Source organism: Bactrocera dorsalis, unplaced genomic scaffold (genome assembly GCF_023373825.1).
Source record: "Bactrocera dorsalis isolate Fly_Bdor unplaced genomic scaffold, ASM2337382v1 BdCtg156, whole genome shotgun sequence".
NCBI classification, from domain to species: Eukaryota; Metazoa; Arthropoda; class Insecta; order Diptera; family Tephritidae; genus Bactrocera; species Bactrocera dorsalis.
Window position 1 is genome coordinate 1 of NW_026038207.1, and position 22008 is coordinate 22008.

At 34.9% G+C, this 22008-nt stretch overlaps 6 protein-coding genes across 12 annotated transcripts; 4 read left to right on the forward strand and 2 right to left on the reverse strand.

The window, feature by feature from the left end:
* Positions 1-444: 444 nt before the first annotated feature.
* LOC105228899 (uncharacterized) lies at positions 445-5289 on the forward strand. Of its 3 annotated transcripts, none has more exons than XM_029551417.2 (4): positions 445-571; positions 739-1514; positions 1620-2475; positions 4801-5289. In XM_029551417.2, the coding sequence occupies exons 2-4, from the start codon at positions 1371-1373 to the stop codon at positions 5049-5051; spliced, it is 1251 nt and encodes a 416-aa protein (XP_029407277.2). In that variant the 5' UTR covers positions 445-571; positions 739-1370; the 3' UTR covers positions 5052-5289. The 3 variants fall into 3 exon arrangements, with proteins under 3 accessions (XP_029407277.2, XP_049317858.1, XP_049317859.1); XM_049461901.1 differs by having other exon boundaries at positions 449-571; positions 803-1514; XM_049461902.1 differs by having other exon boundaries at positions 456-667; positions 803-1514.
* On the reverse strand, positions 2518-4356 carry LOC105228898 (protein lifeguard 1). Its single transcript, XM_029551420.2, is given in 4 exon segments — positions 2518-3213; positions 3279-3512; positions 3571-3765; positions 3767-4356. Coding segments are annotated over 4 exon segments (984 nt in total). The 5' UTR covers positions 3908-4356; the 3' UTR covers positions 2518-2799.
* Positions 5290-5438: 149 nt separating the features above from the next.
* Positions 5439-6302, forward strand: LOC105228897 (uncharacterized). Its single transcript, XM_019991312.3, has 2 exons — positions 5439-5848; positions 5920-6302. The coding sequence occupies exon 2, from the start codon at positions 5929-5931 to the stop codon at positions 6223-6225; it is 297 nt and encodes a 98-aa protein (XP_019846871.3). The 5' UTR covers positions 5439-5848; positions 5920-5928; the 3' UTR covers positions 6226-6302.
* Positions 6303-6443: 141 nt separating this feature from the next.
* Positions 6444-9003, forward strand: LOC105228895 (mitochondrial-processing peptidase subunit alpha). The gene is made up of 6 exons (XM_011208898.4): positions 6444-6926; positions 6981-7359; positions 7427-7843; positions 7911-8051; positions 8107-8611; positions 8690-9003. Exons 1-6 carry the CDS (start codon positions 6886-6888, stop codon positions 8857-8859), a joined length of 1653 nt encoding a protein of 550 aa, XP_011207200.2. The 5' UTR covers positions 6444-6885; the 3' UTR covers positions 8860-9003.
* Positions 9004-9362: 359 nt separating this feature from the next.
* LOC105228896 (ribonuclease 3) lies at positions 9363-14623 on the reverse strand. Its single transcript, XM_029551403.2, has 5 exons — positions 13768-14623; positions 12787-13700; positions 11953-12694; positions 10304-11883; positions 9363-10192 (listed from the first exon to the last, which is right to left on the reverse strand). Exons 1-5 carry the CDS (start codon positions 14391-14393, stop codon positions 9837-9839), a joined length of 4218 nt encoding a protein of 1405 aa, XP_029407263.2. The 5' UTR covers positions 14394-14623; the 3' UTR covers positions 9363-9836.
* A 178-nt stretch (positions 14624-14801) lies between these two features.
* Positions 14802-21654, forward strand: LOC105228893 (sodium-independent sulfate anion transporter). 5 transcript variants are annotated; one of them, XM_049461896.1, is made up of 10 exons: positions 14802-14943; positions 15380-15422; positions 18171-18470; positions 18545-18769; positions 19002-19117; positions 19194-19497; positions 19565-19867; positions 19934-20079; positions 20136-20306; positions 21183-21654. In XM_049461896.1, the coding sequence occupies exons 1-10, from the start codon at positions 14914-14916 to the stop codon at positions 21402-21404; spliced, it is 1860 nt and encodes a 619-aa protein (XP_049317853.1). In that variant the 5' UTR covers positions 14802-14913; the 3' UTR covers positions 21405-21654. The 5 variants fall into 5 exon arrangements, with proteins under 5 accessions (XP_049317853.1, XP_049317854.1, XP_049317855.1 ...); XM_049461897.1 differs by having other exon boundaries at positions 14927-14962; XM_049461898.1 differs by lacking the exon at positions 14802-14943 and adding an exon at positions 14996-15256.
* The last annotated feature ends 354 nt before the right edge of the window (positions 21655-22008 follow it).

The window sequence follows — 22008 nt, forward strand, 5'->3', positions numbered from 1 at the left end:
TGAAAATTTGGCCTCAGTGGAGAGCTACCAGATCTGTGTGATTTAACAAATGTAACTGTAATTCGTAATGTAAACGTAAACGTAAACTTTTAATGTTTAAAAGTAATTAAGCATTATAAAGTTTGTGTACGTGTTTTGCCCAATTTAAAAAAGGACTAAAACAAAAGCTATTGTTATGAACAGAATAGTATGATAAACAATTTCACAATTTGTAACATTTAGCTCTTAACTATAACAATAAAAATTTCAAATTACTAATTAAATATTTCCGCTTGGTTGATATAGATCTGACTAAATATAATACCACAATAATTATAATATCAATATTAGCGATTGAAAATATTCAAAAACTTATTTTTAAATTTCAAAAATTGCATGTCTACGCCACAGTAAGCTTTTTAATAATAATACATATGGCAACTTTATTTTGCATGCCAAGGTTTATTGACGTTTCATAAAAAATGTCATAATTTTAGTTTATAAGCTACCCCGTTGAAATTAAACAATAATAATTGAAAACGAGTAAAAATATTTAATATAGATAAAACATTTTATGACAAATTAATAAAAGGTATATAATGAGAGTAAATAGTTCTGCTGGTATATATATTTAGTGTTGGCTCAGTTTCAACTATTCGATGGCTGTAAGAAATCTGCATCTCGCAGTGTAAGATGTCTTATAATTTAAAAGCAATTTTACCTATATTGTTTTTATCTATTTGAATATTTCGTTTAAAGTTCAGAAGTCTCAAGTGTAAGTTTTTCAATTACACAATTAAGCAATGTATGAACCAATTTACAGATATATTGTGTTAATTTGAACAATTTGTCAGAGCATCATATTTTTAACATAAATAAAACAAACACCTATGATTGTTATCAAAACTGGACAACACAAAGATAAAGCAAAACTACTCAAAATATAACAATAGCCTCCTAACTAGCGCCAGAATACAGTCTGCAACAACGTGCTAATGAATTTTTTTCAAGAAAATAACACCAACTATAGTGGATACACATTACAAGAATGTTGATGCAAAATATTCTTATAACAAAGATAATAAAAAATATTGATAAACACAATAATTATCTCAAAAATATTGTGCCAAATTTCTTACAAAAATAAAATCATATCACTTGTATATCAATTTATGACCAAAGTGATAACAAAAATATCGTGTGACACTGATTTCGACTCACAATTGACGTTGAAATGAATCATTAATATTGGACAAACATATATAACTATATATACATATAAAATTACATAGCAAGTACCTCATTTTTTAACTATCACTGTGGAGAGATCAAAAGAAATCGGACGTAGAAATACGCGAATTTTACGAAAACTAAACCAAAAACTAGCGGCAATGCGAACAAAACACTTTATTTTAATACTCTGCTGTGTTATCATTACGACTATATTTTTCATAATTTTGGGACCGGCTGGTGAACCAAACGATTCCTTAAAAAGCATTGTTTCACATACTCATCAGCAATTTAACAAATTACAAGTAAGTAAAAGAAGAAGCGTATAAACACACGAGTAGCATACCTATAATTATTAGTATGTTTATACATATATTACAACATAACTACATGTAATTTTTTTTATTTAGGAAAATTTGCGTGTTACTGAGCAAAAGAAGCTTGAAATAGATGCCAAATATTTGAATTTGCTAGGGTTCACCGATTCAATTTACGCAAAGGAGTTCCAGGCTTACAATCGCTATGAAATTGGAAATGGTTTCAAATCAGATGCAGACATTGAAATATCGCATCTTCCGCTGATAGAGCAACCTGCACAGAAGCAACAAAAAACCGATGGTTATTCAAGTAATAGTAACACACTTCAACATAGTAGCAAGACACGGCTAGCTACAACACCATACAATGGTACGAAAGCAAACTTTACCATTGTAACATATGTGCAGGATGGACAAGCGCCTTCGGTAATATTACTAGCGCAAAATATTGCTTCAAAATTTCCGGATGAACATTTACTTGTTTATGATATCGGCTTATCAGAGGATGATTCACGCAGTTTAACAGCTTATTGTAACATCACTAGGTGTTCAGTCATTAGCTATGATTTGTCAGTATTTCCGTCGCACGCCTTTGATCGTCGCATGCACGCTTATCGGCCGATTGTAATAAAAGACGCTTTGACGCGTTCGAAAAGTATTCTTTTTGTCGAAAATTATATACGATTTCGTGGTGGTAACCATGACCTACAAAAATTACGAAATAAAGTCTTAAGTACGGGAGTTTTAGGTTGGAACACTTCGACTGCTGTATCCACACGCACACATCCAAAAATGTTCGAATACTTTCAAACCGATGCGGACGACTTCATTTTTCTACGAATGGTTGATCTCGATGTAGTTTTATTCATGGACACTCCTTTTGTAGAAAAGAATATAATGCTGCCCTGGTTGAAGTGTGCATTGACAGTGGAATGTATAGATCCGATTGGTAAGTTTTTTCTTTTGTTTTCATTTTTAATTAATTTTTATTGTTCAACCAACGTTTACAAGTTACAAGCGCAAATAGATAACTGTCAATACTCCCAACGTATTTTAACGATAAGATAATGTTTATGAATTAATTTAGCATGCACTAACAATTCGTATGTATATAATTTACATATATGGGATAAATGTCAAAAGCTTTAATTTTTTTAATGAATCTTTGTATTTTCTTGTAAGTATAGTACTATATAAGGCAAATGTGAATTGTACCCGTACAATATATTAATTATTTTTGTAACTTCACATAAAAAAGAAATTGCCGAAATGTTTAACACACTTCGGCAGAACAACAGCCTACAAGAAAATGGTACATTTTAATCAAAGGTGTTACCAGGAAAAATTTGATTATTCGCCATAGAAGATTTGGCATGTCGGCGTAAATATTTGTAGCTGCGAATATATACTCATGTGGTTGAAGATTGTAACCATGATGTCCGCTCAACATGAGGTGCATATCGTAAACGATATATGCAGCACGATAAGTTGTTAGGGAGAGTAGAGCGTATGCAATGGCATTCAATGAAAATGAAGAAAATACAATCTCTATCAAATAGTGGCCAGCCAATGATACTAGCAGAACTAATAGAATGGCATTTATAACTGTAAATTTATAACGAGTTTGTTCTGAATAAGCCACTATACTTAAAAGTTGTACAATTACTATCAGATGAGGAAATATTGCCTGCAAAAAGACAATAAAAATTAATTGATATGTATATTTTTAATACAGAAGACATATAAACTCACCAATTGTGAATTTAGCCAAGTTGCCAAGACACCTGCCTCTACGGCTAGTAAAAAAGTCACTGTAGCAAACGCAATAACATTCACTGGTGGATAACGACGCATGTCACTAAAAAAATACATTGCAATAAGTAGGCAAAACATGACGCCTCGTACGCCTTGTATAGCAGGATGAGAAATTGGATCAAAGAAGAGTATGAAAATTTCAATCACCGGCAATGTTAGTACATGTTGCAGCTGTCGAAGAAAATTTTAGTGAGGGTGTTCCAAACGAAAATTTACATGCTCAACTTACTACGAGTGTGATGAACACCTTACGTGCAAAAGTGCGTCGCAGGATTGGATCAGGTATTTCGAACTGCTGCACACTTGCATCAATTGCATAAATCGGCATAGTTTGCTGCGGACCGCCATCTGCTCTTGGTTCAATATAAACATTGCCTCCCATATCCATACCATTACCTATAAATTTATTATTTTTACGGCGAACACTGTGAGGTGCAATGATAATTACCTCCTTCCTGCACCTGCATCTTGCCCAATTCCGGCATTGTATTATCAAACATAACGTTCGGTACCATTGTGTTTGCATTTTGTGCATTCACACCTGAATTATCACCATATTCATACATAATTATTTCGTTTTCAGTTTAAACTATTTTAACAAATAACTAGAATTTTGCGTAGTGACGTCACTTTTTATTTCAAACTGCTGTTGCCGATGTCCGCTTTCCAACTATTTGTTGAGGAATAAATATGCTCCCAAAGTAGAAATCTGCACAGATTGATTTCAGACTTTTTGGCGACAAATTCGAATCATGCGCGTACGTTAACGCGCAGTCCTGTGATACACTCATCTCAACACAACTTATATGCTCTACTGAATTCCTAAAAATGCTTATTTCTGGCCCTTACCGCGATTTTAATTCACTTATCTACATACATACCGACATATACATTGTTGTAGGTTGTGAATATGAGTCTAATTGAATTATTTTAAAAGCAGCATCAAAATAGGAGTAAAAGATGGGGTAAAATACTTTTTTTTAATTGCGATGAAAATATAAATATTTTCTGTTGTCCATCCTTGACGGGTTCAAAAAATACTGAGACTAGCAATCACAATACTCTTTGGCAAGTCACTTTAACACGAAATCTTATCTTTGCAAAGTCATATAGTCTAACCCAATCGCACTTATATTATAAATACAACGCGATATACATATTAGTGAAGTCAGTTATTGGAAAAATAATGGATTTCTTTTTACGATACCTTATACATATATACATATAAATGTATATACGCTTTTTTCGTTTTATTCATTTCTGGTATGTCTCCAGATAATAAGTAAATTAAGCGCCTATAGTTTTAAATGTGCAGGGATGGCAAGCTTCCAAAGAAACATAATTTCTTAATCTCCTTATAGTATTATACAAATTTTGAATACTGTAAACTTTCAATATCATTTCAAAAAATTCTAAAAATTATGTTGTCTTCAATATAATATTATGTGTCTACTTTTAGGTGCGCAATGGAATGGCTGCAAATATAATAAGAAACCGCTTTATCGATACTCTGGATGTCACGCCTATGACGTTTCAGCTTTCAACATAGTCCTCGGCTTAACATGGCATTTAGATGTCTCACAATACTCAATGCCCAGCGAGGGAAATAATATTTTTTACAAAGAAACTTTAGAAAAAGCTACTAGAATACTAGAAAATAGACGACTTAACAACAGTGATACGTCGGAGCATCCCGTAACGGAAGATTAGTTCTAAAACATGTTAGAAGTTACTAGACATTGTTGTTTGTTTTCTTTTTTTAAGTGCTAAACCAAAATATTAGCTTATCTGTTTAAATATTTAATTACGTAAAATGTAAGTTTAGTATTTAAATTTCTATGCTTAAGAAATAAATTTCTTTCAAATTGTAGCAAAACCAAATACTTATATAATATTATGTCGCGAGCCATACGAGTAAAAATAAATAATATTGTATAAGCGCTTGAAACATTTATTTATGTTAATATTTGGAAGATTGTTTACACTTGTTTGAAACAGCTGTGGGGTTCATGTTACCGTTTTTAACCCGTTTATATCTCTGTATACCTTTTTAATATTTGTAAACAAAGAAATGACACTTGTTAGCGATTCCTCTAATGATCTCGTTGAAGCTTCGTGGTGATTTCAATTAACTTTTTTGTTAAATTATAGAAAAAAGTATGTTGAGCTCTGTTTAAAAATTAATTTAAATATTGTTTCCATTGAAGCGGTAAATTTACGACCTCATAAGCCTAGAAATGCTATTAAATAAGGGCTATAACAGTATAAAGCAAATAAATAGTAAGGTTCGTAACATAAACAAAAATTGTTCGCACAATTTTGTGAGTCACGGTAAATATAGATGTTTGTGAATTTGCAATGACTGTATGTATATACATTTGTGCATAAACTAAAACTGCATAGACATTTAGGTTTAAGTGTGGTCAAACATTTGCTGACGCAGAAGCCCTAACTCCAATTACCGTGATCAGAGCCAAACAGCAGCTGAGATAAATAAACATTTAAAGGTATGTGAATTTTAGAATTATTAACAGTGCTTATAAAGCTAAACTTAAAAAAAAAAAACAATTCTATTTAGGCTAATAATATGACATCAGTATTTAATACAATTATGTGGCTATGTCTTTTTGTTGTTGCTGTTAAAACGTGCATTGCGTTTGCTTATGATCCAAACGATACAAAAATTGCTTCAGTTATTCCACCTGAAGGTTTTTTCGAGGCATTTTATCCGAGAGAAACGGATGGTGTGCCCAACAGTGCTTCCCGTCCCGCTCATGCGCACGGCAGTTTCTTTAAGCATCGTAATCCAGCTTTGGTGGACACAAAGAATGCCGCAGCTTACGGATATCGTTTTGATGGTAAAAGGCGTTTCAATTTAAAGTAAAGAAGTTAAATAGTAATTACATTGTGTCTGCTTCTTATGGTTTTTATGAAAATTCAATAAAATATAAAATTAATATACATATGTATGTCCAATGGAGTTGGTTAGGCTTTGTTTACCAGCTTTTTACGTTAACATACATATGTATGTATGGTAAATACATTAGTGTATGTACATATGTATATGCGTAACTCTCTTTTGCTTACCCAACAAACTATAAGGAAGGTGTTTTATTTTTTGATTTAAAAATTATTAAAATTTCCTTATCTAATTTAATCCACATTTTGGTATTCATTAGGATATGGATCAATAATTTCTTAAATTTACTAATTACTTACAATCGAAAACAACTTATACAATATGCCGAAATCACTCTACAAGAGTACCCATAAACAATTTATACCAGATTGTCATCATCTGATTTTAACCATATGACAGTTTCCACCACATCAAAATACAGTCCACTTTATACAATTGACATTTAAAATCATCTGTGCGTAGAAACGTTTTTCCGATTTTATTTTTGCTGTATTGCATTATGTTTCAATAAAAAATCCTTAATCGTGAAAAAAATTTAAAAAAATATTAGTATTGCCAAAGGTAACATCTAAAGTTGAGTGCTTAAGCAAAAATTACGTTTTGTTTTAATAAACCAAAGAGAATATGAACGTACGGTTATTAAGCCGACTGCAGCAACGCTGGAGGTGAGCGCTAATGAATTAGTCAATAACCTCAAATGAATTTTTTTCTGCCCACAGTGTTTTGAGACGTTATGCGACAAAACCATCATCTTTGTCCGGTGAAGAAGTGCGTATTGGCACTGGCATTGGAAATATAACAGGCAGAGCTCGTGACGATGCTAGCTCGCTTTCTGTAAATCAGCCTTCCACCAAAATAGTCACCAATCTACCACCGCTAACAGATCCGATACCAAATCTTCCTGAAGTTGAGTATGCGCGACCACTAGCCGAAAGCAGTCTAACACAAGTCACCACACTGCCGAATGGATTACGCGTGGCATCTGAACCCAGATTTGGCCAGTTTTGCACAGTTGGACTCGTGATCGATTCGGGTCCACGTTATGAAGTCACCTACCCAAGTGGTGTATCACATTTTCTTGAGAAGTTGGCCTTTAATGTATGTAGTCGATATTTTTATTGTTCATTTAATTCATTGAGTTAGATAATTGTCGTTAACTTTGCAGTCAACCGAGAAATTTCCAAACAAAGATGCTATACTAAAGGAATTGGAGAAAAACGGTGGTATTTGCGATTGTCAGAGCTCTCGTGACACTCTTATATATGCTGCAAGTATTGATAGCAGAGCTATTGAATCGGTTACACGCTTACTTGCCGATGTGACATTGCGACCAACACTCCATGCCGCAGAAGTGAGCGCTGCACGTAAAGCGGTGCAATTTGAACTTGAAACGCTCGGCATGCGTCCGGAGCAGGAACCCATATTAATGGATATGATACACGCAGCGGCATATCGTGACAACACTTTGGGACTCCCAAAATTATGTCCTTCAGAAAATCTTTCATTAATAGATAGAAATGTCTTAATGAACTATTTGAAGTATCATCATACACCTCAACGTATGGTAATAGCCGGTGTCGGGGTAAGTTAAATTATTGGCTGTTGTGAAATAGATAAAAAAAACGTTTATTATGTAAACAACTAACTAGGTTAACCACGACGAGCTGGTACGAAACGTTGAGAAGTATTTTGTAGACGAAAAAGCAATATGGGAAACTCAAGTTATCAAAGGAACCGGAGCAACAGAAGTCGATGCCTCAGTTGCACAATACACCGGTGGCTTGAAAAAGGTACATACCAAGATTTACATACATATGTGTGATAATTTATAAATTACTATTATAGGAAGAATGTGAAATACCGATTTACGCCGCTACTGGACTACCAGAGCTCGCACACGTTGTTATCGGACTGGAGGGTTGCTCCCATCAAGATCCAGATTTTGTGGCATTATGTGTTTTAAATATAATGATGGGCGGTGGTGGTTCGTTTTCCGCTGGCGGTCCCGGCAAGGGCATGTACTCCCGTTTGTACACGAACGTTCTTAATCGTTATCATTGGATGTATAGCGCTACGGCTTATAATCACGCCTATGCAGATACTGGTCTATTCTGCATACACGCTAGCGCTCCGCCTAGTAACGTACGCGACATGGTTGAGGTTATTACACGTGAGCTCGTCAACATGGCAAGTGAACCGGGCAGAGATGAATTGAGTCGTTCCAAAATTCAGTTGCAATCGATGCTATTAATGAACCTGGAATCACGACCGGTTGTATTTGAAGATGTGGGTAGGCAAGTTTTGGCCACAGGTCATCGCAAGCGACCCGAACACTTTATACGTGAAATCGGTAATTAAAACGCATATCAATGTATATACAAATGGTATATATAAATTTAACGGTTTTTTTTAAATAATTTTCATACAGAAAAAATCAGTCACGGTGATATCCAGCGTGTAGCTCGACGCTTACTCGCCACCGTGCCATCAATGGCTGCGCGTGGTGATATCGGCAAATTACCGGAAATGAAGGACGTACAAAGCGCTCTCAGCAACGGCGGTCGCTTATCCTCTCGCCGACTCTCACTGTTTAAGTGAAAATCCCCATGTACATACAATTAAAGAGAATATCAAGTCTTTTTGCTTTATATAGGTAATATAAACGAAATATAATTTTTGGAATAATATGTAAGCACGTGTGTTCCGTTCAAATAAAGCCCAGTTACTGAATCCATTGCAGCACATCATACCCTCGTACCAATTACATAAATTCTCACTCCAAACTCATAAGTAATCACGTTTGTATAACTAATACATTAGAGATCAACATAAAAGCCATTAGATATAAAAAAAGCAATTTCATGCGTTTTGATTGACGAAGAAAACAAAAAGCGCGCACTTAGAAAATAGTTTGTATAGTAATTATTAGTAATTACTCGTAGCCACAAATTATGCAATGGATTCAGACAAAGGCATGAGTTTAAATTCATTGTTCTGAGTGTATACATCACACTTATAAGTATGTATGACAAAAACAAATTTTTTTTTCTAAACGAAAAATTATGTAAACCGGTGAGTAAATAAATCTGCCATACCTTGCATACATTTTTTATGTATATATTCGAAAAATAAAATTAATTTATCGGAAATAAAACGATAAACCGGTTTGAATAAACTAAAAGCACAATCTTTGTTGTATATACTTGTATATTGGATAGTGTGCGTGTTAGGCAGGCTTGAATAGGCCTGTCAGTCGGGTCTAAGTAGCCGGAACGGACCCGAATTTTTAGTTCTGTATAACTTCATAATTAGAATATAAAACTAATATTTAAGCTTAACATTTAGTACATTGATTACAAAGTTGAGTTTATATGGTATCTTGTACAATTTCAACGTATTTTGGATTCCACGCTGAAAGTTTGATGCGTTTTGAGAGAAACTATTAATCAAGCTACTATAATACTTGAATGTTTAACATCGCTGGCAACCGCCACTTTCGTTTAGAGCTTTATATAACGTTCTATTTCCTAACGACGGACATTCCTTGTGCTCCTTAAGCCTTAATATGCCGCAATTTAACTACTCAGTTCTCCCGACTCAATATCCGAATTCGACGAGACATCTTCCACCAAATCTTGCAGATCATGCGGCATTGCATTTAAAGATGACTTCGTATTTTCGCTCGTACTGGGCACCGGGATGGTTAAATTTTCTTCAAAGCAATCATCACTCGATACATCTTCACAATTTCTTTTATTCGCGCTTTTCATATCGTCCATTTCGAGATTTGCTCTTTTGGGCGAATTCGAATTCGCCCTGTTTTGCGATGTTTTTTTAACACGTTTTCTGCTTCGCTTTTTGTGTGTGCGAGATTTTTCCAACTGCTCATCATCTGAACTGGTGCTGCTATCACTGCTTTGACTTGACTGACCTGCAAATCAAAAAGATATGAATTAATAGGAGTCAACAATGTGAATTAAGAGTGGTAAAAATTCTGCACCTGAGTTCATAATTTTAAATATGAATAACAGATTCAACAAACCTTGGATGCTTATGGATGTGGTCTGTCGATCCTCCACATCACTATCATCGTCTGGCAGTTCATCGCTGGAAATGTCTTCACGTACACGATATTGCTTGGGAAGATGTGACTCATCTTCCATGGAATTCGTACTTTTCGGCTTCGTTTGTTCGGTTAAGGTCTCTTCAAATTCCGGTTTGAGCTCGCCACCCTTTTGCTTTTTAATACTTTTGGCTATAACACGTTTCTGATGATCCAATTGTGGGAATAAATCACGTGAATTCTCCAAAGCTTGTTTGGCTGCATTCATTTCAGCCTGCTGAATCGATGAGCCGGTAGCGGTTGCCAAGCGTTTCGAACGGAAATAAACAGCTACCGTATACACGCGGGTATTGGTGGGCCCGATAGACTCGATTACTTTGTAAATGGGTATATCGGGTTCGCCACCCTCCATTGTGCGCAAAGTCAAACAACATTGTTGCAACTTCGATTTGGGATCGTTCCAATCTTGATTCATAATAAATATTTGCAAACGTGGAAATAGACACACATGACAGAATTGTTCACAATACAGCAAACCTTTATCCACATATAATGCACCCAAGAAGGCTTCCAATAAATCAGCACGATCTTTAGTCTTTAGCTCCACCTTTGGATTCGAGTAGACCGCATACTTGGTCATGCCGAGATCATCACAAACCACCGCTTGTGTGCGATTATTCACAAGCGATGAACGCAACAACGACAAATGACCTTCGTGATGCTCGGGAAAATGGCGATAAAGATATTCGGAGCAAATTAATTGCAACACCGTATCGCCCAGAAATTCCAAACGCTGATTGGAACCCAATGTGAGGTGCGTAAAACCAATGGAACGATCGGTGAAAGCGCGTGCCAGTAGACGTATGTGTTTGAACTGTATGCCGATGGATTCTTCGAATTTGGTTAACTCCTGCAGCACCGGATATGAGGAAATACAACCGCGATCGCCTAACGGCTCTTGCTCTTGCAGCGGATGTTCTGGATAATTCTTCCAAATCTCTTTTAGTTGCTCGTTTTCCATATAAAGCGCGTTCATAAACACCTCATCGGCTATTGATATGCCACCATCGAGTAGCAGCGCACCCATTAAAGCCTCAAAGCAGTTAGCCATTGCATGACGCAATTCCAATTCGTGACATAAGTCCGAACCATGTGCGTACAGCATGTACTCCTCTAAGTGCAACTTCTTGGCGAGTAAAGCTAAATGCTGATTTTGCACGATAGCCGCTCGATAAGTAGCCAGACCACCTTCCTCCAAATCGGGAAACATGAAAAACAAGTGTATTGAACTTAAAAACTCAACAACAGCATCGCCCAAAAACTCCAAACGTTCATTATGCGTGATATTAGACATAGTCTCGTATTCCTTGCCAAAGCGTGACATTATGTTAATAAGTGTATTTATGCCACGCTTTCGTGTATTCAAGTAATGTATTTTACGATCACCATACTCGGGCTGACGTATACCACAATTCGTAAGTGAGTTGCGCGCATGATCGGGATTCGTGCCGTAATTTTCTTTATACGAGGGATGCGTCAACGCTAATTGCAACAAATATCTAAAACGAAAAAAGAAAAAAATATATAAAAAAAAGAAAACAATAACAAAGGATGTCGTAATAACTCACCGATTTTTGAAACTGTAACCTATACTTTTCTCTAAAAGGTCCAGTGAACGATGAAAACGCAAGTGACCAGTAAGCACTGGTATGAGCATCGCGTGCTGCACAATGTCACACATAATACCGGTTCGGTAATAGCCCTTTGAACTCACCGCCACAGTTATGTTACGCTTCATACGCCCTTGAGTGCGCATTTCCTGTAAACGCGCTTCTTTTTCCTCCAGTTTGCGCTTGTCGGCAAACGATGGCTTCGACATGTTGGCCATTAGATGGCGATATTTTACATATTCACGCCATGCTTTCTGATACTCCGGATTGCCGGCATAACTGAGTTGCGGTGGTCGTATACCAAAATGCACGATGGCCGGATGTGTTACGTTCTCTTCGGTTTCAAAACACTCAGGTAAATCAGAAACATTGCGATCCAGCTGATCCACGCGTACCGAACATGGTTTGTAACCCGGTTTTGTCACAAGCATTCCTTTTATGAAATCAACATAATCCTGCCACTCATGCTGACTGATATCGTTTAGGCAACGCAATTGATCGCGATCGACAAGTGGTGCAGCACTGTCCAGTAAATAACGGAGCACTTCACTTATGGCCAATACTTCTTTACCATTGTCGGGTAGATCACGCACGAAACGTGGTAAGAAATGAAAGGCTGGGCATGTATCGGAACTGGACATGCCGTCGGGGTATAGCGAAAAATCTACCAGCTCGAGCAGTTCGTGGAATAGATATTGATCTGAAAATACAAAATTAATTACATTTTTTTTAAATAAAAAACACCATTTTTCGAAAAGAAAATATTTTGTCTATTCGAATGTATATACTCACTAAATAACTCCAATTCTCTTATGGTGAAATTCTCGGGCATTTTCTCAGCAACATACAAGATGGTATATTCAATGTTGAAGCGTATGACTTTACATGTTGGCAAGTCTGCAAGCGGTGAATGTGTCAACATCGAAAATCCTTCGAAGATAAACTCATGCTCGTCATGCTTAATTATCGTTGGCGTTTTAGTGAGAAAATTGGTGGGCGGCGAAATGGTAATATGATAGTGGTAAAGTTGCGAAGCATTATTGGAATTCGGCAAACATTTCTTATAACCTGTTTCACCGGGATATATGCCGTGCCGTATGCCAATGCGTCGCGATTTAGCAGAACAGCGACAGAGCGGTCCGTCATTCATTTCACCCGAATCGTTATGCCACAAGTCGGCATGTATACGATATGGATGTTGCACTTTTCGGGAAAGTTCCTCCATACAACAATCTTGCTCAATTTTTAATTCATCGTCTGAAGAGTCTTCTGACGACGATGAGCAAGCTTCAGATTTATGTTTACACAAGCGGCGACGTGACTTGCGTGCTGGCGGTTCGTAGGGTGGTAATGTTTTGCGTACACGATCTGAACGTTGTACTAATTTTTCTTCGAATAAATTGCACAGCGCTTCTAATCTGCTGGTGGAGACAACTTCATTTGGTACATCAGAACGTCGATAGAATGGATCTGCTGGCGATGAACGTATCCATACGGTTCGAGAGTCTTCATCTTGCCCAACCATTTCTGCCAATTTTTCGGCAATATCTTCGGAGGTTTCACAATAATTTGATCTCCAACTTTTCAAAAGTCTATCTCTTTCAGTTTCAAGTTTTGGTTCCTTGGAATCACTTCGTGCTTCATACTTTCTTTCTCGTTGAGTATGGGGTCTAGAAGTTTCGGCATATTTCGAATAGCCGTAACCTCTGGAGTAATAAGATAAATAAAGTAATTACGTATATATTCATACAAGCATATATTTATAAAACTTACCTCTGAGACGATGGAGGTGCAAATTGCGGACGATTGATTTGGGGTGTAGTAGAAGTATTTCGATAATTTCCACGCCCAGTATAAGGCGCACGATTTGTCATAGGCTTATGCTCGTATGGATATGGTCGTATGTTACCAGGTGGTTTATAATGTCCTCTATTTGGCGTGAATTCTCTGCCACCTCTGTAAGGTCGATGTACATGGCCATCATATGTTTGGTTATAACTATATTCATTATATGTTGAATCATAAGGTGTGTACGGAGTTCTCCTCGGTGGCGGCACATTATATACACCTTCATTATTATATACATCTGTATATGTATTTGTTGTTTGAAAATGTGGATAGTAAGGCGTACTCTTGTCGGTATAAGGTTGTTGATAAAAAGTTGTAGGATAAGAATGAATACTACTTGCTTCAGATGCGTGAGGCATCGAAGGCGGCGAAGTGTCATTAGAGTAACTATTTGTTGCGTGCACTGATTGATGTAGTTCTGTTGATGGCGTTTCTGGTGGCGGCAGAGGTGGAGGACCTGGTGGTATCCCAACTGGAAGTGGTGGAGCTGGTTTTGGTTGATCAATATCTGGTGGTGGAGGTGGCACCATCGAAAAGTGTTGAAAATTCATTTCTCCGGAATAAATTTAATATTTCTAAAATGTATCTTTCACAAGCACACGAAAAGTTCAACTAAACTCATTGAAGATCCGGCAAAAACAGATGTGTTGTGTACAAATTTTGCAATGTAGAGCTGTGACTTGATCTTCATTGATAAAACTGTTTTTACCGATAACCGCAGCTAATTTATCGATGTAAGCAAAAGCTAAGTGTAAAAGTTTACAACACTGATTTATGTGATAATACTAATTTTAATAAAGCGAATTTGCTATTTCGTATAATTAAAATTGTTTGATGTTATGTTTCTATTTAATAACCTTAAATAAGTATTAGTTTAAAATTAAGAAAGTTTTGTGGTTAAATCGATATTTTTTGCTATTATCGAGTATAGTTATGTTTTCACTACTATCACTTGGATTGAATTGCAGTATCTAACAATCAGCTGTTTAACAAAATGCATTAATAAACTAATAATAACAAAGTCAAAATCAAATAAACAAACACTACAGTTATTTATTGTTTTAGTGTAAAATGGAAGCGAATAGTGATCTATTTCAATATGTTAGTAACGCTAGATAATGTATGCAATGTTAATTGTGTATTTACTATATGGCAAATCGTTAAACAATTCGCAAAAAGGAAGTATCAGCATATACACACATATATAGGTGTCATCCATTGCCCGCTTTTAGTAATAAATTAACTTGTCAACAAAACTGGCTCTAGTTAAAATAGAGTTATATAAACGCCGTCGAACACCTCAGCAAATTACTATATTTAGATATACATATGTATGAAAGCATACGTAAAAAACAGTACTGTTATTTCTTTCACCGAACTAATAAGGTTGTTTTTGTAGAGCTAGGTTATGCCGGTAAATTTTAAACAGATATAAGTACATATGTATTTAATACTACATAAATATTGCTGAAGCTGTTTAATTAATTTCTCATTTACATATGCATACTTATTTGCATTTATACATATATAATTTCAGACAAACAGAGGTGCTGACAGTTTTGGTTCTTCTGAGGAGACAGGTAAAATACATAGCATAACAAATTAATTATTGTCATTTACTTGCTTTGCCGTGTTAGCGGAGTTGTTGATTGGGGGATTTTTTGCATTCACTGCACACTTAGCTGTGATATAAACGAAGCGAATAGCCATGAAAATCGTTTGCGCAGTTCAGTTGTGCTGTTTGCGTAGACTCTTTAAAAATGCAGTATATTTCTGAGAATAATTATTTATGAATAACAAAATTACTGTAATATTATATACATAGTTATTATATAATATGTACAAAAATTTGTGTTGTTACGATTTTAATAACAACAATTATTATACCAATATTTTCCTGATTATAATTACTTAATGTAATCGACTTTCTTAAATACTTTAATGGAGTTTAATTTTTTTTTAAGAAAATCATATACTTCAACACCAAAGCTTATATTAAAATTTTTATGTTAACTGAATGCAACTAGTTTCTCCTCTGTCTGATACATTCTATAATTATTGCTTTTCCGGTTTCGCACAAGTTCATTTTTCCGGCAGGGTACATTCTTTTATAAATATATGCTCCAATATACCATGTACTTGTATATGCATACATATGTGTGCAATTATCTTAAGCTCGCATCATAACATCTTGAACTTATGAATAGCGCCTCGTGTTCGAGCGAAGGCATTTTTTATAAACAGTAAATAAAACAAATAGGGAAACGCCAATATCGGGCACTACCGAACAATTTATGTCCTCACTCGTTAGTGGCTGTCACGAGTTCTTTAAAAAAAAATACAAACACTTAATGCGATATTTTATTGTTCGTAAGGCTATAAAAATATCGTTTTATAGAAGGTAATTCGCGTTTGTCAGCTTTTACAACAGTTGATCTGCAACAATAACAATAACAGATACTTTGTATTATATTGTATGCTATATACGTATATTTTTCAAGGTATCATTTATGTTTAACTTTAAAACGCATTTGTTTCGGGTTTTTTGGACTGAAATCTGCTACATGGATTAATAACTAGACTTAGACATCTAGTTATATGTATACCGATAATTATATTGCAAATAGCAGTTCCTTACATTTAAAATCTGATGCCTGCGTATCTAACGCATTCCTCCATTAAAAATGTCTCTTGCTAAATGCTTTTCAGAAGAAACATTGAACTCATGTATATAATAAAATAAATGATAATGTAAATACATTTTATATTTGTATATAACACAGCTCAGATTACTTGACTACATGAACAATTTATACAGAGTTAATTTCTTGTTAATAAGCAAAGTCGTGTTGCTATCACAAACTGTTTCGGAAGATTTCTGACATTTAGATTACCCATACGCTTCGAGTTTCAGCGCTAAGAAACTACCGGTATATTGAAGTACACCTCAAACGGAGTCGTCTAATTGTTTCGTATTTACTAAACAACACTCTAAGCGATCGGTGGTGATATTGCAAAGTGTCGTGCCTCATACACAAAAATATAGTGTATATACATATGCAGGAATATAGCTGAATATTGAAATATTGCCGCAATCGTTAACAACAATTAAATACATTTTTTATTTGTTTTTTTTCTTGACGGCTTGTAATTATGGCAAGCAGAGACGGTAAATATTTGCACTTTTCAATAAACGTTTATAAAGCATCGCTCCGTAATAAATCACTGTTTGCAAACATACAGATGTATACATATGTACATACATACGTAAGTATGTGCAGATCTGATTAAGAGGATATACGTACATACATGTACATATATAAGGTCGCATATGTAAATATACATAGTAACTGGAGTAAAAGGAATATGAGAATATTGCTCAATAAAAAGTGTAGTAAATTTTAGTGTTTACGGCAGTGTTCGACATAAATTAGTATATCATGTGAAACCTAATTCTAGATTTTGTGTAAACCCAATGTCGTCTCGTAGATAATTGAATAACGGCATAACTCTACCTAATTGCATTGAACGAGCTTTGTAACTAACTTCAAAGTGTTTCTAAATTACTATTAAATATAAACATATGTACATATCTATGTAGTCATGTACATGCATTAAGTTATGCATTTACTTATGCACGCAGCTGTGATAAGTGAACACATCTTTATGGCTTAAGCTATTCGATTTTAAAGCCATAAATATTAATCTGTTTGAAACAACAGCGATATTAAAATTTTTATGGGAAATCCACTTGTTGCTATAACTGTTGTTTTGCCAAATAGAGTGAAAAAATGATAATAATTGAGGTTTGCCAATAAAAATGTTATAACATAAAAAATAATCTGTGATCATAAGGACGTATAATATAAAAAACGGTTATAGGAAGCCGTACTCCGAAAGGAAGTTAGAAATATTTGTATTGCAAAATAAAAAGAAATCAATATTGTTGCTGTAGTGGCAGTAAGAATACGCAAAATATTTTGGAAGAATGTTGTTCAGTTGAAAGTACTTGACCGGATATAAGAAATTTTGTGCCGGTTACTGTCGCGCCAACGATGAGAGCAACCATAACAGGTTTGATATCTTATTTACTCCAAAAAACCGAAATCGGAAACTCGGAGGGGGTTTACATAAAGGTTTATATGAATTTTGTTGTTCTTGTAAAAACAATTGATTCTTATGGGATGCTGTGGAAATGCACTTTTAACTCTACATAACTACATACATATATAAAACTAAGTCATTACACTGTAATAAATCTTACTGACTGCATATGTACATCTGCTTTATATAATATTTTCTTAATTAATTGATTTCTACGCTTTCAGAGGGCTTATATGAACAAGATTTCCCAAACATTCGTTCAACAATTTTGAATAGCAGCAAAAAGCTATGTCGACCAGCGACACTAACAAATAAGCTACCCATACTCAAATGGCTACCTAGATATCAGGCTTCATTTATATTTCGCGATGCTATTGCCGGTTTCACAGTCGGTCTCACAACTATTCCGCAAGCGATTGCTTATGGCGTCGTCGCTGGCTTGCAGCCTCAATACGGGCTTTATGCGGCCTTTATGGGTTGTTTCACTTATATCATTTTTGGTTCTTGCAAGGACGTGACGATCGGTATGAAAACATTCTTGTTTTTTATTTTTACTTTCGTAAATTTAATTTAATTTCATATTTACAATTAATTATAGCCACTACAGCAATCATGGCTTTAATGGTACATGATTATGCAGTAATTACACCGGATCTCGCCGTTTTGATCTCATTTCTTGCGGGCTGCACGATATTAGTGCTGGGTATTCTTAACCTGGGCGTGCTGGTGCGATTTATTTCGATGCCGGTTATTACGGGATTCACTATGGCTGCGGCGTGTACAATTGGTAGTGCGCAAATTAACAATCTGTTCGGAATGAAGAGTAAGGAAATTTTATGCTAAGAACTCTTACAATAGCAGTTACTTTTCAAATTTCAAAAATTATATATAAAAACCGTTAGATCCTACTTATTTGTTATTATAGACCGTAAGTTTTAAAATAATTTTTTGTATATAACAGTTGTTTTTGCTGTATAATCATTGTTATTTTTAAATAAAATATCAACAATTTATTAGCTATAATTAATAAAATTTAAAATTTTTGCACCTTCAAGGTCCGTCAAATGACCTCATTCCGGCGTGGAAACACTTTTTCACGCACCTCCCGAATATAAGTTTGAATGACTCATTACTTGGCGTCGGTGGACTCATATTTTTACTCTTGATGAAGGTATTAACATCACAGAACAAGACAACATACATACATCTGTCTAAGAGCAAATAACTTATTATACTCTAACTTCTAGCAAGTGAAAAATATACCATATGGCAATAAGACATTTTGGAAATATATTTCTTTGTCTCGCAACGCCCTGGTGGTGATATTCGGTACATTTTTGGCATATCAATTAAGTCGTGATGGCTCCCAACCCTTCGTAATCACCGGGAATATTACAGCAGGCTTGCCACCGTTTCGTCCACCACCATTTAGCACAATCGTGGATGGTAAGGAATTGACATTCTCGGATATGATCAGCACGTACGGTTCCTCGTTAGCATCAATACCTTTAGTGTCAATACTGGAAATTGTAGCGATAGCTAAGGCATTCTGTGAGTAAACTCTTATAAAATTTTTCAACACAAGTAATAAAATCTTTTAAATTCTCCTTATATGTAGCTAAGGGTAAAATTGTCAACGCATCCCAAGAGATGATAGCTCTCGGCATGTGCAATATTATGGGAAGTTTTGTATCATCTATGCCGGTGACAGGTTCTTTTACCCGTACAGCTGTGAACAATGCGAGTGGCGTTAAAACGCCATTGGGCGGTGCCGTCACTGGTGCAATGGTATTGATGGCGCTGGCTTTTCTTACACAAACCTTCTACTACATTCCAAAAGCAACATTAGCGTCAGTTATTATAGCCGCCATGATATCGTTGGTGGAACTCGAACGACTTGCCGAAATATGGAAATCAAAAAGTACAACTTTTTACGAAAAAAATATGTTCTCTACGCAAATAACTGTATTTGAATTTTTAATTTAAGGAATGGATCTCTTTCCATTCGCCGTAACTTATTTCACCTGCTTATTTTGGAGTTTGGAATACGGCATTATTTGTGGCATAGTGGTGAATCTCTCTTTTATACTATATAGAAGTGCAAGACCACAAATTCATATAGAAAAGAAAAAGGTGAAAAGTGTTAAAATATTATAATTTATTATCTGCTAACCGTCAACTATTTATAGGTCAACAATTACGAAATATGTTTTGTGGATGTTAAGCAAAGATTAGATTTCGCGTCTGCGGAGTATCTAAAAGAAAAAGTTGTGAAGTTTATGAGCGGTAATCGCTACGATGTTAGTCTCATTGTTATAAAAGGAGAGGAAATTAATTCCATCGATTACACTGTTGCTATGGTGAGTAAACAAAAGTTAATAATAATAATAAGATTAGTAATAATATTAATATTATGACTAATAATATATTTTGAAGTTCAAAATGAAATTACGGTTTATACTACTTTTTGATTTTTTCTGTTTATAATGGTTAATTATATATATACAATTATACTCCATATTTATATATGGTGAATTAGATTACAAAAAAACATTTACATAGCACAATTAAATTCCGTTACTGCTAAAAGTTAAACTGAATATAATATTTCAATAGATAAATAACATAAGCAAAATTTTCTCAAACTTCTGAAAATATTCGGAAAAGCGCAAAAACCCACCTCTCTCTCAACAAGTAGATATAGAAAAATATAATAAAACTAATTTGAAAAAACTAACTCGTTCTAGATATGAATATTTCATATGAGTACTTGTGTACTCGTATTTATTTTGATTTTTTCGCTTGCCGATAAGCACGTTTCAAATTATCAATGCCACTGTGTTTAATAATACAGTTAAAGTGTTTATATTTTGGGCATAATCAGTCCATAACAACTCGAGTAATCCAGCTTCGGCGGAGTTTCTTCATGACTAATATTATTTAAAAGAGGAAACTACCTACATGCATACAAATCAGGTCATAAAAAGCGGTTTATGACAACGCAGATTACCTTGCATCATAAATTCTAATATTTAAAGTTATGCCTTCTTGCCAACAGTTTTATGACATCACTGCACTTAGGGTTGCACTACATTCGGTATAATTTAAAAAAAAGAAATGTTCCATTCATTTTCCCCCTTACAATGGTTATTACATATAAACATTAAGAAAACACCTACCGTATTGACTCTTAAAAAGTTAAGTATATTTTATAATATTTTCTCACTATTTTGCAGAACATCATCTCACTTAAAGAAGATCTTGAGGTGCTCAGTTGTGATCTTGTGTGTTGGAATTGGAACATTCGTGCCGCTGGAGTTGTTTGCAGATTGAATGGCGATTTGTGCAGCTTATTTAAAAATGACCATAGCATCGAGGAGGTGGTAAATAACTATTATTTAAATCTACAAAGGAAAAATGAGAGTTCCATCGATACTGTGTACACAAGTACTTCATAGTTGGCTTACGCGTACGCGTGCTAAGTAGAATTATTATTTGTTTAAAGTATGTATAAATATAAATACACATACATATATAATAACTACTATAATGCAAAGGCCAAGTACCATAAACAAACTTAACGGTGATATCAACGCCACTTGTTGAGACGATAACAATTAATGATTAAAATAATGGCAATATGTTTTACTCGTATTATTCTGCTATCTGCACAAATATATATATAAATAGTTTTATTCAAATGAAGAATTTGCTTGGCTTATATTAATTTATTGATAGAGGTATTTTGATTGAAAGTGAATGTTGAAATAATGAGTGAATTCGAAATTTGACTCATCCAAGTACTAGCAAACGGGCGGCAATGGCGATTGATTATCGTTCCCATGGCAGTTAGGTATACGCAACCGGAATAGAGCCATATTTTGATCCTGCCAAAGACTGTCAATGCGAAAGTTTTCTGTCGCTATAACAACGACACCATTTACCATTTCACCCATTTTCAGTGAATCGGACATTTGCGGGGTACAAACAACTTGTTCATAGGCTTTATAGGATAACCTTATCGAAACAGCACGTTTTTTAAACCTCTGCATAGGTTAAAGC